The sequence below is a fragment of the Colobus angolensis genome, unplaced genomic scaffold (assembly GCF_000951035.1).
Source record: "Colobus angolensis palliatus isolate OR3802 unplaced genomic scaffold, Cang.pa_1.0 Scaffold63, whole genome shotgun sequence".
Classification (NCBI taxonomy): Eukaryota; Metazoa; Chordata; class Mammalia; order Primates; family Cercopithecidae; genus Colobus; species Colobus angolensis.
This window is the reverse complement of record NW_012119932.1, coordinates 3,703,601-3,718,820: the sequence shown is the minus strand read 5'-3', so window position 1 is coordinate 3,718,820 and position 15,220 is coordinate 3,703,601. Positions and strand designations below refer to the sequence as shown.

Genomic DNA, 15,220 nt, shown 5'->3' with positions numbered 1-15,220 from the left:
TGCCCCTAGTGGGGGATGTCTCCCAGTTAGGCTACCCAGGGTTCATATGAGCCACTTGAGCAGGCAGTCTGTCCGTTCTCAGATCTCAACCTCCATGTTGGGAGATCCACTGCTCTCTTCAAAGCTGTCAGACAGGGACGTTTGAGTCTGCAGAGGTTTCTGCTGCTTTGTTGTTGTCATTGTTGTTGTTGATTAGCTGTGCCCTGTCCCCAGAGGTGGAGTCTACAGAGACAGGCAGGGCTCCTTGAGCTGCTGTGAGCTCCACCCAGTTTGAGCTACCCAGCGGCTTTGTTTACCTACTTAAGCCTCAGCAATGGTGGGCGCCCCTTCCCCAGCCTCGCTGCTGCCTTGCAGTTAGATGGCAGACTGCTGTGCTAGCAATGAGGGAGGCTCCGTGGGCGGGTGTGGGACCCTCCCGGCCAGGTGCGGGATATAATCTCCTGGTGTGCCCGTTTGCTAAGACCCTTGGCACAGCGCAGTATTGGGGTGGGAGTTACCCGATTTTCCAGGTGTTGTGTGTCTCAGTTCCCCTGGCTAGGAAAAGGGATTCCCTTCCCCCTTGCGCTTCCCAGGTGAGGTGATGCCTCACCCTGCTTCAGCTCTCGCTGGTCGGGCTGCAACAGCTGACCAGCACTGATTGCCCGGCACTCCCTAGTGAGATGAACCCAGTACCTCAGTTGAAAATGCAGAAATCACCTGTCTTCTGTGTCGCTCACGCTGGGAGCTGGAGACCGGAGCTGTTCCTATTCGGCCATCTTGCTCTGCCCCCACTCAGTGCCCTTTTTAATAAAAAATTACTATAATGGTACAGGCTCTGCAGGAGAAACAAGTGTCATACCAAGTTTCTCTACTCTCTGCCAAACATTGGTATTTCCCCTTCTTTGTCAGCCCATTGGATCGCAACTCTTACAGTCTCAAGCTTCCCTTTAAGCTTCTCATCCCCCATATTATCTTTTTCTTCTTTTTCTTTTTTTTTTTTTTTTTTGAGATAGGGTCTTGCTCTGTCTCCCAGGCTGGAGTACAATGGCACAATCATGGCTCACTGCAGCCTCTACCTCCCAGGCTCAAGTGATCCTCCCTGCTCAGCCTCTTGAGTAGCTGGGACTAAAGGCACACACCACCATACCCGGCTAATTTTTGTATGTTTTGTAGAGACGGTCTCACTCTGTTGCCCAGGCTGGTCTTGAACTCCTGGGCTCAAGAGATCTTCCCACCTCAGCCTCCCGAAGTGCTGGGATTACAAGCATGACTCACTGCACCTGGTCTTTAAAATTAATTTTAATTATTATAGAATCACATTTAAATAACCACATGTGACTATTAAATGATATTTACTAAAGCTTATGTTTAAATGTATTTTCATGTACTCTACCTACTCCTCTGAGACTTGTTTTTCTGTGGCGATCATGACATACCCGTGCTTAACCATTGTATCCTTATTCACATGCTTATATAATCAGCTTGAAAAATATAGAAACATGAGAGGTCTCTGGGATGAAAGTTCCAAGAGGGAAGGGAAATCTGTTTTGGATGTGGGTTGGTAGAGAAGATGGCCAGCTGGGACAGGAGGGAAAGTGCCATAAGTGGTGAAGACGATCTAAGGCTGTGGTTTTTAGGAGTTTGCGGAGCAATCAAGGAGCCTTTTGAAGGTAGGTTGGGAACTGTGGACCCTCCTCCCTCTGAAATGTACTCCAAGTGTTTTACATGTAATTTCACATACAGAATATACCCCCAAAGCCTACTGATAGCTCCATGGACCTCAGATTTAGAGCCCTCTCTCCTGACATCAGCAAACAGTATACAGTTAAGGCACTTTAAGGCCACAAGAATAGAAAAAATTTTCAGGGACACTTTAATACATTCCTTTACAGATATTTTCCAAGTAATTCCATCTTCCAGGTATTGTTCATAGGTGATGGAAACAGAGAAACAGCATGATCCTTTGCCTGAAGAAATGTATTTATTTGCTGGACAAATATAGAGTGCCTACCATATGCAAGCATTCTTCCACATTCTGGGCATAAAGATGGGGAGAAAGGAAAGTTCAGGCCCCAAGGCAGCTTATATTATAGTGGGAGAAACAGTCAGTTAATAATAATATAATTCAGGTAGTGATACAATGAATGAAGAAAAATAAAGTCGGATATGGTAAGGAGTGTGATGGGGCCTCTTTAAATAGAATCTTGGTCAGAGCAGGCCTTCTTGGTGGGATCTCAACCAAAACACACTTAAATGAAATGAGGGGGTATTCTGTGCAAATATCTGGGAGGGGACCCCAGCCAGACCACACTGCCTTATGCAGTGTGTTTGAGGAATGCCAGGAAGGTTAGTGTGGCAGGAGATTAGTGAGCAAGTTGTAGGAGGGGGTCACAAAGATGGCGAGATGGTGACGACTATGTAGGACATTAGGCTATGTTAAGCAAGTTGGATTTTTTCCTAATGTGCACAAAGGAGAATTCATTGGAATGTGACAAAGAGAGGAGTAGTAACATCTGATTTGTATTTAAAATGAAAAATAAGATTGTTCTAGCTACAATGTGGGAGAAACATGAAAACTGGAAAAGCAGCTTGGAAGTTGTTATAGTAGTGCAGTTAGGATCTAATGGCAGCTCGGACCCAGGAAGTCGCCATGAAGAAGATGAGATGTGGCCAGAGTGAGGATGAGCTTTGAAGGTCGAGCTGGCAGGATGTGCTGATGGGTAGAACATGGAGTGTGAGAAGGGGACAAGTTGAGAAATCAAGCCTGAGCAATGGAGCGAATGGAAGTACAACCTACTGAAGCAGACATGTAAATCAAAGACATAATGCAGTGTGTTAAATTCAGAAAAATAACAGCTGTGGAAGAAGAGAAAGAAAAGCAAGCAAGCAGGCCCAGTCATCCAAGGAATTTCAACCCCCAAACCACTATGAATAAAAACAATAAAAAGAGAGATGGAGGCCTGACAAATACACCATAATTCTCTATAGTTTCAAGTATTACTGTATTGTTTTCTTTAGAAATGAAATAAAACTCTCAAGAAGTCCTGGGTGACATGGTGCTCCCACATGGTGGCTTTAGTGAGAACTATTTTGGTTAAGTTAATGAGGGTGAAAGTCAGATTGGATATGTGCAGCAAGGAGTGAGAGTGAGACAAGGAAATATTCGTAAGGTTTTTGATTGTGAAAGACAAGGAAGTGTAATGTGGTGTACAGAGGATGATTACTATCTAGAGAAAGTTGGTTTTTATTTTAAAATAAAAGAGTTTCAAGAAATCAGAGTTCAGGGAGGATAAGGTGGCTGCAGTTTGCAGGGTAGAGTACCAAAAAGAACAGATCAACACACAGCAATAATTCCAGAAATCCGGTTAATGGTCCTCTGGATTCTCAGAATTCTAATTTGTATGGGGTGAAACTCCACATGGCGAAGGACATGCATGAACAACTCTCAGGGTGCTGTAAGTCACATCCTTTCTAGAGCTCGCACCGGTCTGGGAAGCACTGTAATTTGCTTAGAAGGCATAGAGGGTCTTATTGAATACCTGGGGCACTGAGAAGAGTCCCCAGAAAAGTCATGCCTTAATAGTCATGTGGCTAAACTATCCAGCCCCACAGTAAAGGTTTCTCTAGTCCTGCCCTACCTAATAAAGCTTAAAGACAGGCTTTAAATAGATTAACCTGATCCATAAGTAAAACAACTGCCTGCCAGAACAAACTTCAATATACTTTAAGGAACACTCCTCCTCCCCCAGCCCCCAAAAGAATCTAGATGCTCAGCTACATAATTTTCACAATGCCCAGTATCCAATACAAAATTATTAGGTATGCAAAAAAGGAAAATGTGACCTATAACTAGGAGAAAATCAGTGAATAAGCCAACAGAAGAGGTAAAATGGAATACTAAAAAACACCAAATTAACTGAGAAAAGGCAAGATAAAAGGAACAGGGAGCAAATGTGACAAAGTGAAAACAAATAGCAAGATGATCAATTAAAACCCAACCATATCAATAACTACATTGGATATAAATGATCTAATATTCCAATAAAAAGTGATTGTCCAACTGAGTAAAAAACCAAGACTCAACTCTAGCCTGTCCATAAGAATCCTCCTTTACGGATAAAGGTACACATAAAAATAAAAACATAAAAAAAAATATATACCATGCAAACACTAATCATAAGAAATCTGGAGCACCTATGTTAATACCAAATGAAATATATTACAATTGCAGGACAAAGAACATTACCTGAGAAAAAGATGGACATTTTATAATGATACAAAGGTTTATTTTTCTAATGGTCCTAAGTGTTATTCACTTAATAACACAAGTTTAAGATACATGATGGCAAAAAAGGCTATGCCATAGCATAAGAAACAATGAAATACTTAGACATTTGTTTAACAAAATAAAATCAATACCTATATGCTGAAAACTGTGAAACATTCCTGAGACAAATTAAGACCTAAATAACTGAAGAGATAAAAGTAGTATGTTGGATACAGATACATTGCTGATGGGAATGCAAATGGTAGAACTACTTTGGAAAAGTAAATTGTATTTTTTTCTTTTTTTGAGACAGGGTCTCACTCTGTTGCCCAGGCTGGAATGCAGTGGTATGATTGTAGCTCACTGCAGACTTGAACTCCTGGATCAAGCAATCCTCCCACTTCAGCCTCCCCAGTAGCTAGGACTACAGGTGTGCGCCACCACACCTGGCTAATTTTTTAACTTTTTGTAGAGATAGGGTCTCACTATGTTGCCCAGGCAGGTCTTGAACTCTTGGCCTCAAGTGATTCTCCCACCTCAGCCTCCCAAAGTGCTGGGATTACAGCCATGAGCTGCAGTGCCCCAAAATTATATTTTCTTATAAAGTTAAACATGCACTTGCCAGACAATTTTACTTCTAGGCATTTGCTCAAGAGAAATGAAAACATTTGTCCATAAGAAGACTTGTATAAAAATGTGCATGGCAGCTTTTATACATAATGGCTCCAACCTGAAACAACCCAGAGGTCCATCGACAGTTGAATGGATAAACAAATTGTGATATACAATGGGATACTACTCAGCAGTAAAAAGAAAGGTAAAAACAAATGAGATCCATGAAACATGGATCCCAAAAATATTCTGCCACATGAAAGAAGCCTACACAAAGGGTCCCTATGTAGTAATTTCATTACTACTAAATTATAGGACAGGCGAAACTGATCTATAGTGAAAGAAAGGAGATCAGTGGTTGTCTGGGCCCAGTCATAGGAGGGGAATCAACTGCAATGAAGCAAGAGAGAATGTTTTGGGGCATGGAAACCTTCACATATTGTTTGGAGTGGTTGGTTACACAGATCTGTTTCTTAAAATTCTATACAGATGTATACATTCCTCAAAACTCATCAAACTTACACTGAAAATAACTTCATTGTATTGTATCTAAATTGGCCCTCTGTAAGTTGGATTCAAAAGAAGTAATGGAAGAATTTAGTTGACAGGGAGGAGTTGACTACTCATGAGACAAAAGGGATGATTAATAATATAAAGTATTATTAATTTATATTATATTAATAATATAAAGTATTATTAATTTATATTATATTAATAATATAAAGTATTGTAATATAAGATGAGAATGTGTCCATTCTTTGAGAATAGGAGATTGAGTTATCTAATGTGCTAGTCTTAGTATATGGCACTTAATAGGGATTCAATAAATGTTTACTAAGTACATGAATTAATTAATGTAAGTGAATGAGTGAAAAAAAGCCAAAGCACCTATTAGGGATTGGCCTTGGATATTTTCTCTGATGTAATAGAAGAACATGTCCAGATATAGGTAGATTTGAATGTGCAAGTTGGAAGTTGATGGAGTTTCCATCTGGTAACTTTATTTTTTCTGAAAATTTTGCTGGGTGAGGAGGAAATAAAGGGGGAAGTAGGAGTGTTAAATTTCAAGGATAGTAGAAATGTTTGAAATAATTTTGTTTTTTTGAGAAGGAGAAATCAAGTTTACAAAAGAAGTGTAGAAACCTGGTGTGCAGTGAGGCCCTCTCAATTGCTGGTCATGAATTTACAATGATACTAACTTTCTTCTAGTTTAACATTCTTTGAGAATGGTTGGACACTTGGGTACAAATGCAAAGAAGAAAATACTAGTGTTCCCTTGTGGTTTGGGTTTCTGAAGATTCATCTGATGATAAGACAGACAAGGAGGTTTAGGGTTTAGCAGAAGTGTTATTCAGATAATAGAACATACAATCTAAGCAACTTAAGAGGGGAAGAAGGGAGAAAGCTGATAAAGGGAGAGAAAGCAGAGGGAGTAAATGGACTGGGGATCCAAATGCAATTGAAGAATCTCTGTAGTGGGAGTAGTTGAAAAAGTCAAGCTGTATCTTTCACCACTTGCTGGTTGGCTACCAAGAACCCCTCAAAACCTGAACACTGTGGGTGCTGTAGGAAACCAATCTATGGGCAGATAGAGAAAAATTAATGGGTTCTCAAGCATAATAGCAGAAGACAAAACTGAATGATAGATGAATGCTACTGAGTCAGAATTAGCAAAAGAGACAGGCGAGAACTTTCAAAAGTAATGAGAACATGTCTCTTCTGTCTAGATATAGTGGTAGCAGGTAGCAGCAGGCATTTCTCCAGCTACGATAACTATGATAAGCAGATGGACTTAAAACTACAATTGAAGAGCTTTGGAAAGGCAAATTAAAAAGACTGATAATACTAAGCGTTGGTGAGGATGTAGAGCAACTGGAACTCTCATTCATAGCTGGTGGCAAAGTAAACTGATAAAACTGCTTTGGAAAACTGTTCAACAGTACCTATGAAAGGGAAATATATGTCTACCCTATGACTCATCAATTCCATTCCTAGATATATACCCAAGAGAAGTGAATGTATATATCCACAAAAAAGACATGTAAAAGAATATTCATTGTGACTTATGATTTCCTCAAACTGGAAAGAAAAGAACCCAAACTGGCATATTTATATAATGGAATACATTATATAGCCATAAGAAATATGACTTAGCTATATAAGCAAAAATGTGAAAGAACTGCAACAGGTATTGCACTGAGCTAAAGAAAACAAATAAGAAGGAGTGAATGTTGTATGATTCCTTATATGAAGTTCAAAAATGGAAAGTTAAGTGATTATTTTAAATAACTGAAGATATAAAAGAACAATGGTTCCCTCTCATGGGGGCAGGGTGGCTTAGGAAAGGAGTGTGAGGAAACCTTCAGAGGTACTCGAAATGTTCTATATCTTAGTTGGAGAGATCTGAATTAATATTCTTGAATATCAATATTCAAGAATTAATATTCTTGAAGAATTAATATTCTTGAAGATCAAGTGGAAGAAATACCTAACACAAACAAACTGAGTTGATTTTGCTTTTTAATCCAATCTAACAGACTTAGTTGGATTTATTTACCCTAGTGATGTTTATTTTGATCATTGACATATTTGATTTTATTCCTATCATTCTATTTGAAGTTGTGGTTTTTCTTTGCTATGTTTTCATCTTGTAATTTCTTTTGTATTTTCTGTCCCTTTTCTGAATTGAGCAATTTTCCTTTGTTTCCCTTTCTTTCTGGCAATGTGGAACTTTGGTTCCTTGTTGGTAGCCTATCTATTAAATACACATTTTAACCTGCATTTTTTCTATTAATGTAAAAATAAAAAATAGCTAGGCAACATGCCTCTTTTTTAAAAACCAAAAATTTTCTTTTCCTGTTTTGTTGAAAAAAAGAATCTGTTTTAATTCCAAGCCACTATTAGTTTTTTTTTCCTTATAAATCATTATCACTTCAGGAATCCTTTCTTAAGAATTGCATTGGCCGGGCGAGTTGGCTCATGCCTGTAATCCCAGCACTTTGGGAGGCTGAGGCGGGCGAATTGCCTGAGGTCAGGAGTTCGAGACCAGCCTGGACAACATGGCAAAACCCCATCTCTACTAAAATTACAAAAAATCAGACACTGTAATCCCAGCTACTTGGGAGGCTGAGACAGGGAGAATCGCTTGAACCCAGGAGGCGGAGGATCACACCATTGCACTCCAGCCTGGGCAACAGAGCAAGACTCCATCTCAAAAAAAAAAAAAAGAATTGTATTATGATTCACAACATCATCTGCAACATTTAGTAAGCTAAACAGCAGAATACATTTTACTGCATTTTTTGATCTACCACAGTTGTTTTTATATTTTGGTCCTTCCAAGTTTTGGCTGGAGATATTGCCTGAGCAATTTGTTTAAGAGCATATGGTTGATACACTTTTTGAGTTTGTGAATGCCTGAACATCTGAAAGATAACCTAGCCAGATATAAACTTCCAGAGTCATAATCCTTTTCCCTTGGACCTTTGTTGATTATCTTCCATAAACGGTCAGGAGAAGGAAAGGTATAAGGTCATTTGCTGAGGTCTTTTTTCTTATTATTCAATATTATTTCTGCTTCTTGTTGTATATTTTCTATTTGGTCAAGCTAATATTTTATCCATCATAAATAAACATTTATTCTCATTTCAAACCATCTTGTGTTATTTTCCCCATTTGCATATCCTTCCTTCTTATCGCCATCCATCCCATTTTATCTGTTCTTCTAATCATATCTGAAGTTCTATCACATCCATGGAGCTTTCTCTATTTATCCCAGTTTCAAATTAATTTCCCCACTCTCATCATAGTATTTATTGTCTCTGCCATATGTTTTGCACTTCATGAAATCCTAGAATTTTATATCTGGAAGAGATCATACTCCAACTTCCTAACTTTTCAGATTGAAAAAAGCTGTGGTCAGTGAGCCACATGTGTCACTTGAGTGATGTAAGGTCCTCAGGAATTCTGGGGCTACCCTTTAATACCTAAACAAGATGGTTCTCAAGCCCCAAACCCTAACTACATTCAGAAGTCCTTCCTTAAGATTTCTGTGGATTTCCAGAGCCTTCAGCTCTCCTGATCAGTGTTGCAGCCAGCATCCCAGCCATTGCTCTTGGCTCAGCTAGAGGCCAACTTTTCTCATTGGATCATGTCTAGAAACACAAGTGCCACCAACCTGTTGTACACAACTGACTTTTTACTGAAGATTTGTCTTCTCTAAAAGGGTCTAAGAGGTTTAAGAATAAGCAAGACTTTTGTAACTCTTATAGCTTCTAGTATAGAGGGAGCCATAGAAAAACAGCAGCTTTATTTTGGGTGTTAGACAATGCTGTTCTGAAATTCAGCAGCCATTTCTCTCCAAAAGGGAAGTTTTATCCTGGCTATGTCCTTTCAGGTCATTGTTTCTTGCCATCTTCTTTCTTCTTTACTCTTCCAAACTCACACAATTATGTTTCCTTGGAGTAATCAGAGTAATGTATTTCTCCATTCTCTACCTAAAATGAAACAATCTTAAAAATATTCCATGACATAGTAAGATGTCTATATAGGAAAGCCAACACAAAGAACCAGCTAAAGCTTTGAAATATAGTTTTTTTCCGCTTATCCTAAGGAGAACTCCATCCTTCATTAGTCTCTGGAAATGGAAGAAAAATAGTGTAATAATTTGTTTTCTTCCTGACCACAGAAAGCCTCTATGTGCTATGAACAATAGTTCATTTCAGTTACACATTTCGTTTCAATTACACATGAATTCTCAGGACACAGGTCTTCCTAGAGTCCTATACTTTTCTTTAGACTATATTATCATTTTCCCTGTTCTAGGTTTTATTCAATTTTACATTTTGTTATATGCTCTTTTCTAGTGCTTTATTGTTTTACCTATGTAATTCCTACTTTTCTAGAGTATAGTGGTTGGAAAGCAAGTATTGATTATTGAGATGGTCATGAAATAAAATATATACAGGTATTCAAGGATTTTGTGTATTGAATAAGCATTATAATATGTCATTTGGTAAACATCTGTCATGCGCCAGATGACGTGCTAAGTGCTTTACATACATGGCCTCTACTCCTTTCCTTGCTCCTTTGAGATAGGTACTATTATCCTCATCAAACAGAAAAAGAAATTGACATTCTAGGAGCATAATTCATTTGATTCCACATGGCTAAATTGAGAAACTAGACCTGTCAGATTCCAAAACATTTTGCTCTTCCCACCATACCCCAGGCATTCCAGTGCTGACAATTGTTTCTCTAGTGGCTGATGTTTTTTAAATGAAAAACTTTGCGGTGTACTTATTGGGCAGTGACCGCATCCTTTTTGCAAGATTACATTCTCTCTAAGTTTTAAGACCCATTCATTTTTAATGTGATTTTTAAAGCTCATATGTGAACCTGATAGTTTTCTTTCTGCCTTTCAGTTTGATCCATTAATGATTGAAAGCAAAAAAGCAGCCACTGTGGTGTTAATGCTTCGTTCTCCAGAAGAGGACATTTTGGCTAAAGCATGTGAAGCCATTTATAAATTTGCTTTAAAAGGTTTGGATTTTTTTCAGTTTATCTTTCCGTTTCATTAATTTCTTAAAATATTTACTACCTCTTGGGCACTTTTCTTCCTAGTCTTTAACTTATTTGCTGTGAGATGAATTATTTCAGACAACCAGAATATTATTTAATGCATTACCTGAAAGCAATCTCTCTCCCTGAGTGCCTAGCTTAATCTTAAGGAGTAATTTAGTCACTGGGTAGAACAGTCATTCTGAAAGTTTCATTGTAGTTTTAGAAATTGTAAATGTCACAGAAACTAAAAGAACTCCTAATAGTCAAAGCTGGAACAATTAGAACAACAAAGTAAAGTAGTACTGGCTTATAATCCAAGTGGAAAATAACTATCCATGAGTCCATACTGATATAAATAAATGAACGAATAAATGGAAGAGAAGAGACAAATGATTCCTAATAGTTTATGTAGACACTCTTGACTTCAAGAAGGTGAAATATAACTCCCCACTCTTTGAGTGGGAGATGCACAGAGTGATTTATATCCAAAGAGTACAACATAGTACTGGGGGAAAATAAGCTTATAATGGATAAACCTGACAAACACTACACCTCAGCTAGGTGATCAAAACTAACACCACCCATCTGGGCATGGTGGCTAATGTCCGTAATCTCAGCACTTTGGGAGGCCAAGGTGGGTGGATCACTTGAGCCCAGGAGTTTGACACCAGCCTTGGCAATGTGTCAAAGTCCCATCCCTACAAAAAAAAAAAATACAAAAACTAGCCATGTGTGGTGGTGCATGATTGTAGTCCCAGCTACTCGGGAGACTGAGGTGGGAGGATCACTTGAGCCCAGGAGTTCAAGACCAGCCTTGGCAACATGGCAAAACCCCACCTCTACAAAAAATAAAAACATAAGTCATGTGTGACGGCACGTCTGCAGTCCCAGCTACTCAGTAGGCTGAGGTGGGAGGACTCTTGACCCTGGGAGGCAGAGGTTGCAGTGAGCTGAGATTGTGCCACTGCACTCCAGCCTAGGCAACAGAGAGAGACCCTGTCTCAAAAAACAAACCAACCAACCAACCAACCAACCAAAAAAAAAAAAAAAAAAACCCACCAACTGTGATAAGTCCTACCAATAATAAGTGCCCTTGACATGATGTGATAAAAATGACACTTTATTTCTGTGTTATTTTTCTTAAAAATCCATAACCCCAGTCTAATAATGATTTTTTAAAATCAGACAAATCCTGGTTCAGGTACAAAATACCTAGCTGATGCTCCTCAAAACTGTCATGGCTATCCACAACAACCAAGTTTGAGAAACTCCCATAATGGAGGCATTATGACTAATGACATAGGACCCTGGGACAGAAAGAAGATGTTAGGTTAAAACTAAGGAAATCCGAATAACTAAGTACATTAGTTAATAATAGTGTCTTCATATTAGTTCATTACTTGTAAAAAAATGTACCATACTAATATCAAATATTAATAATGGAGGAAACTGGGTCTGAGGTACATGCAAACTCTTTGTACTGTTTCTGTAACTTTTCTGTAAAACTAACATTGTTATAAAACAAAGCTTATTTTAAAACTATAAATATTACATATCAGGTTCTATTGAAAGGTTTATTCATAGAGGATTTAAAAACATACAAGATGCTTATATTTTAGTGCTCATATTACTACAAATGGTACGATTAGACTTATTAATTTGCATGACATTTTAATTGAGAATATTAATTTAATTGAGAGTTTAGTGTAAGTAAACTGGTTTTTTAAATAAAACATTTCAAACTAATATAGGGACAATTTTGTTTTAAATAAATGATATTTGACATATTGTGTTAGAAATTGAATTAGAGAACAATGAATCATTCAATTAGCAAAGGGTACAATATTCACCTTTCTTTGTCACTCAGGTTATCATTGAGGATCCAGATGTAAACCAGAGTGTTTCTGGAAGGTACTATATCTTTTTGAATGGATGGTGTAGAATCCTGGGTCAAATTTCAGGGAGATATTGGATTGTGCATCTATGGCAGCATGAATCCCTTTCAGTCTAATAGAGTCATTATACATCATCTGGCTGTCACATGTATCTAATTATGTGTTATCTCTTTTTGCATGACATAAAGAAATAGATAGGAATGTATTTCCTATGAAATCAATACAGAAATAATTTTAAATCTGATGTTTTATACCAGTAGTGTTTTCTAAAATTAAAAAAAAAAAATGATAGGACTTTGGCTTCTGGCCAAGATGGACCACTCTACTGCCTGAAACAATGAATGAAACAGACCCAATATGTGAAAGTAGAGTAGACTTAGTCTATTGGCAGAAACAATGAAGGAAATAAACCAGATACATGAAATAACAGTTGACAAGACTATCAACATCAGACAATAAAGGGCAGTGACCACTGAGAGGTAGGAAACAAGGGAAGTAAACTCTATGACTGCCTCAGATTTTTGACTTCAGAGAGCTTTTTGGCCATAGCACTGGAAAGGGTAACCTGGTGAACTCTCTGAGTTAAGAAGACAAACCTGAAAGTCCAGAGAAATAAAGGCATTTAGAGTTTTCAGGACAGAGTAAAGGAGAGGAATGAGTTTCACAAAGGGAGAACTCAGGAGATCTGTAAAGGGTCCCATTCTTGTATTTAGAAGAGTAGTGAGCAGCATGTATATGTGAGATAAATAGTTGGACAAAGAGGCAGCCAAAGGATTGGGGTAACAGTGCCTGGTGCTCACAGAGGGCTAGGAGTAGTGCGCCTGTTCCATTAGTCAGGCAGAAACTTCAGAATTCATGGAGCATTGTGTAGAATACACAGAGGAGTCTTGCCTCAGTATGAGGAATAATTAGTCCTAGATTGCGCACTGTTCTAGTACCACCTAGTAAATATTAAAAGCAAGACTTAGAGACTCCGCCTCAAAAAAAAATAAAAAATAAAAAAAAAAGCAAGACTTGAAAGGATCAGGTTGCTTCCAAGTAACTTAATTTGTCCCTGAAAAAAATCTTAAGAATACAGAAATATCCATTGCCCAAGAAGGTAAAATTCACAATGTCTTGCATCCAATAAAAAAATTACCAGGCATGAAAAAAAGCAGAAAAAAATGCATAAGATATAAATCAATGAGTAAATCAAATTGACCCAGATGTTAGAATTAGCAGGAAAAGACATTAAAAGATTAATTACAACCGTATTCTGTATGTTTAGAAAGTAAAAACATGGAAGCTATAAGATAGACCCGAATACAACTTCTAGAGATGAAAACTTCAGTGTCTGAAATGAAAAATACATAGGCTTTGATTAATGCAGATTAGACATTGCAGAATAAAAAGATTGATGAATTTATATGTGTAATTGGAGTCTCTGAAAAAGGGAGATAGGGACAGAAAAAGCATTTGAAGAAATAATGGCCAAGGTTTCCCTAAGTCTGATGAAAACTCTAAGTCCATGGATCCAAAAAGTTTGTCAAAACCCAAGTGCAAAGAATATGAATCAAACTATGCCACAGTACATTAAAATCAAATTGCTTAAAACCAGTGATAAAGAGAAAATCTTAAAAGCAGCCAGAATCAGTAAAAACATGTTACATTCAAAAAAGATAAGGATAACAATAGATATTAAATAACAAATTATAAATAAGGATGATTTATCATCAGAAATTTCACAAGTGAGAAGTCTATAGAGCAACAACCTTTAAAGAATAAAAGAAAAATTAAAACTTTCAACCCAGAATTACTATCCAGAAAAAAACTTTCAAAAACTTAGGTGAAATGAAGTTTTTATTAAACATAAAAAAGCTAAAATAATTTATTTCCAGCAGATCTACACTACTACTTATAATAAAAACAGGCCTTTCAGGCAGAAGGAAAATAACACTAGATGGAAATATGGATCTACAAAAAAGAATACAGAGTGCTAGAAATGGCAACATATATGTTTTCTTTGTTATTTGAATCACTTCAAAAGCAAATTTATTATTTTAAAACAAAATAATCATATATTGTGCAATTTGAAACATATGTATAAACAAAATATATGGCAACACCAGCCCCAAGGCAGAAAGGGAAAAAAATGGAAGTATACTATTGTTAGGATCTCATATGTGAAGTGCGTTAATAGCACTTGAAAGCAGAGTGTGATACGTTAAAGATGTATACTGCAACCCTAATGAAACCACTAAAATAACAAAATAAAGAATAATATTAAATAAGAAAATGAAATAAAATGGAATAAGTAACATTCCTAGAATACATAGAAAATAAGGCAGAATATGAAGAAAAAAGAAAACATGGAATAATGGGGCATATAAAAAACAAATAACGAGATGGTGGATTTAAACCTAACCATATCAAAAATCAAATTAAATATAAATGTCCTAAATACCTTAACAGGGAGAAATTGGTATACTGGATAAAAAGCAAGACTACACCACATGTCACCTTCAAGAATTGCACTTTATGGCTTTAGGTCTAACATTTAAGTCATTAACCCATCTTGAATTAATTTTTGTATGAGATGTAAGGAAGGGATCCAGTTTCAGCTTTCTACATATGGCTAGCCAGTTTTCTCAGCACCATTTATTAAATAGGGAATCCTTTCCCCATGCTTGTTTTTGTCAGGTTTGTCAAAGATCTGATGGTTGTAAATGTGTGGTATTATTCGTGGGGGCTCTATTCTGTTCCATTGGTCTATATCTCTGTTTCGGTACCAGTACCATGCTGTTTTGGTTACTGTAGCCTTGTAGTATGGTTTGAAGTCAGGTAGCGTGATGCCTCCAGCTTTGTTCTTTTGGCTTAGGATTGTCTTGGCAATGCGGGCTCTTTTTTGGTTCCATATGAACTTTAA

At 37.4% G+C, this 15,220-nt stretch overlaps 1 protein-coding gene across 4 annotated transcripts in view; it reads left to right on the top strand.

Moving 5' to 3' along the window:
- The window catches only part of ARMC3 (armadillo repeat containing 3), a 126,287-nt gene that overhangs the window by 15,014 nt on the left and 96,053 nt on the right, over nt 1-15,220 (top strand). For 3 of the 4 annotated variants that reach the window (XM_011963842.1, XM_011963841.1, XM_011963843.1), the window contains exon 3: nt 10,282-10,399. The exons of the other annotated variant lie outside the window; for it this stretch is intronic. In XM_011963842.1, coding sequence (XP_011819232.1) covers nt 10,282-10,399 — 118 coding nt within the window. The remainder of the gene's footprint in view (nt 1-10,281; nt 10,400-15,220) is intronic. 4 annotated transcript variants of the gene reach the window in all.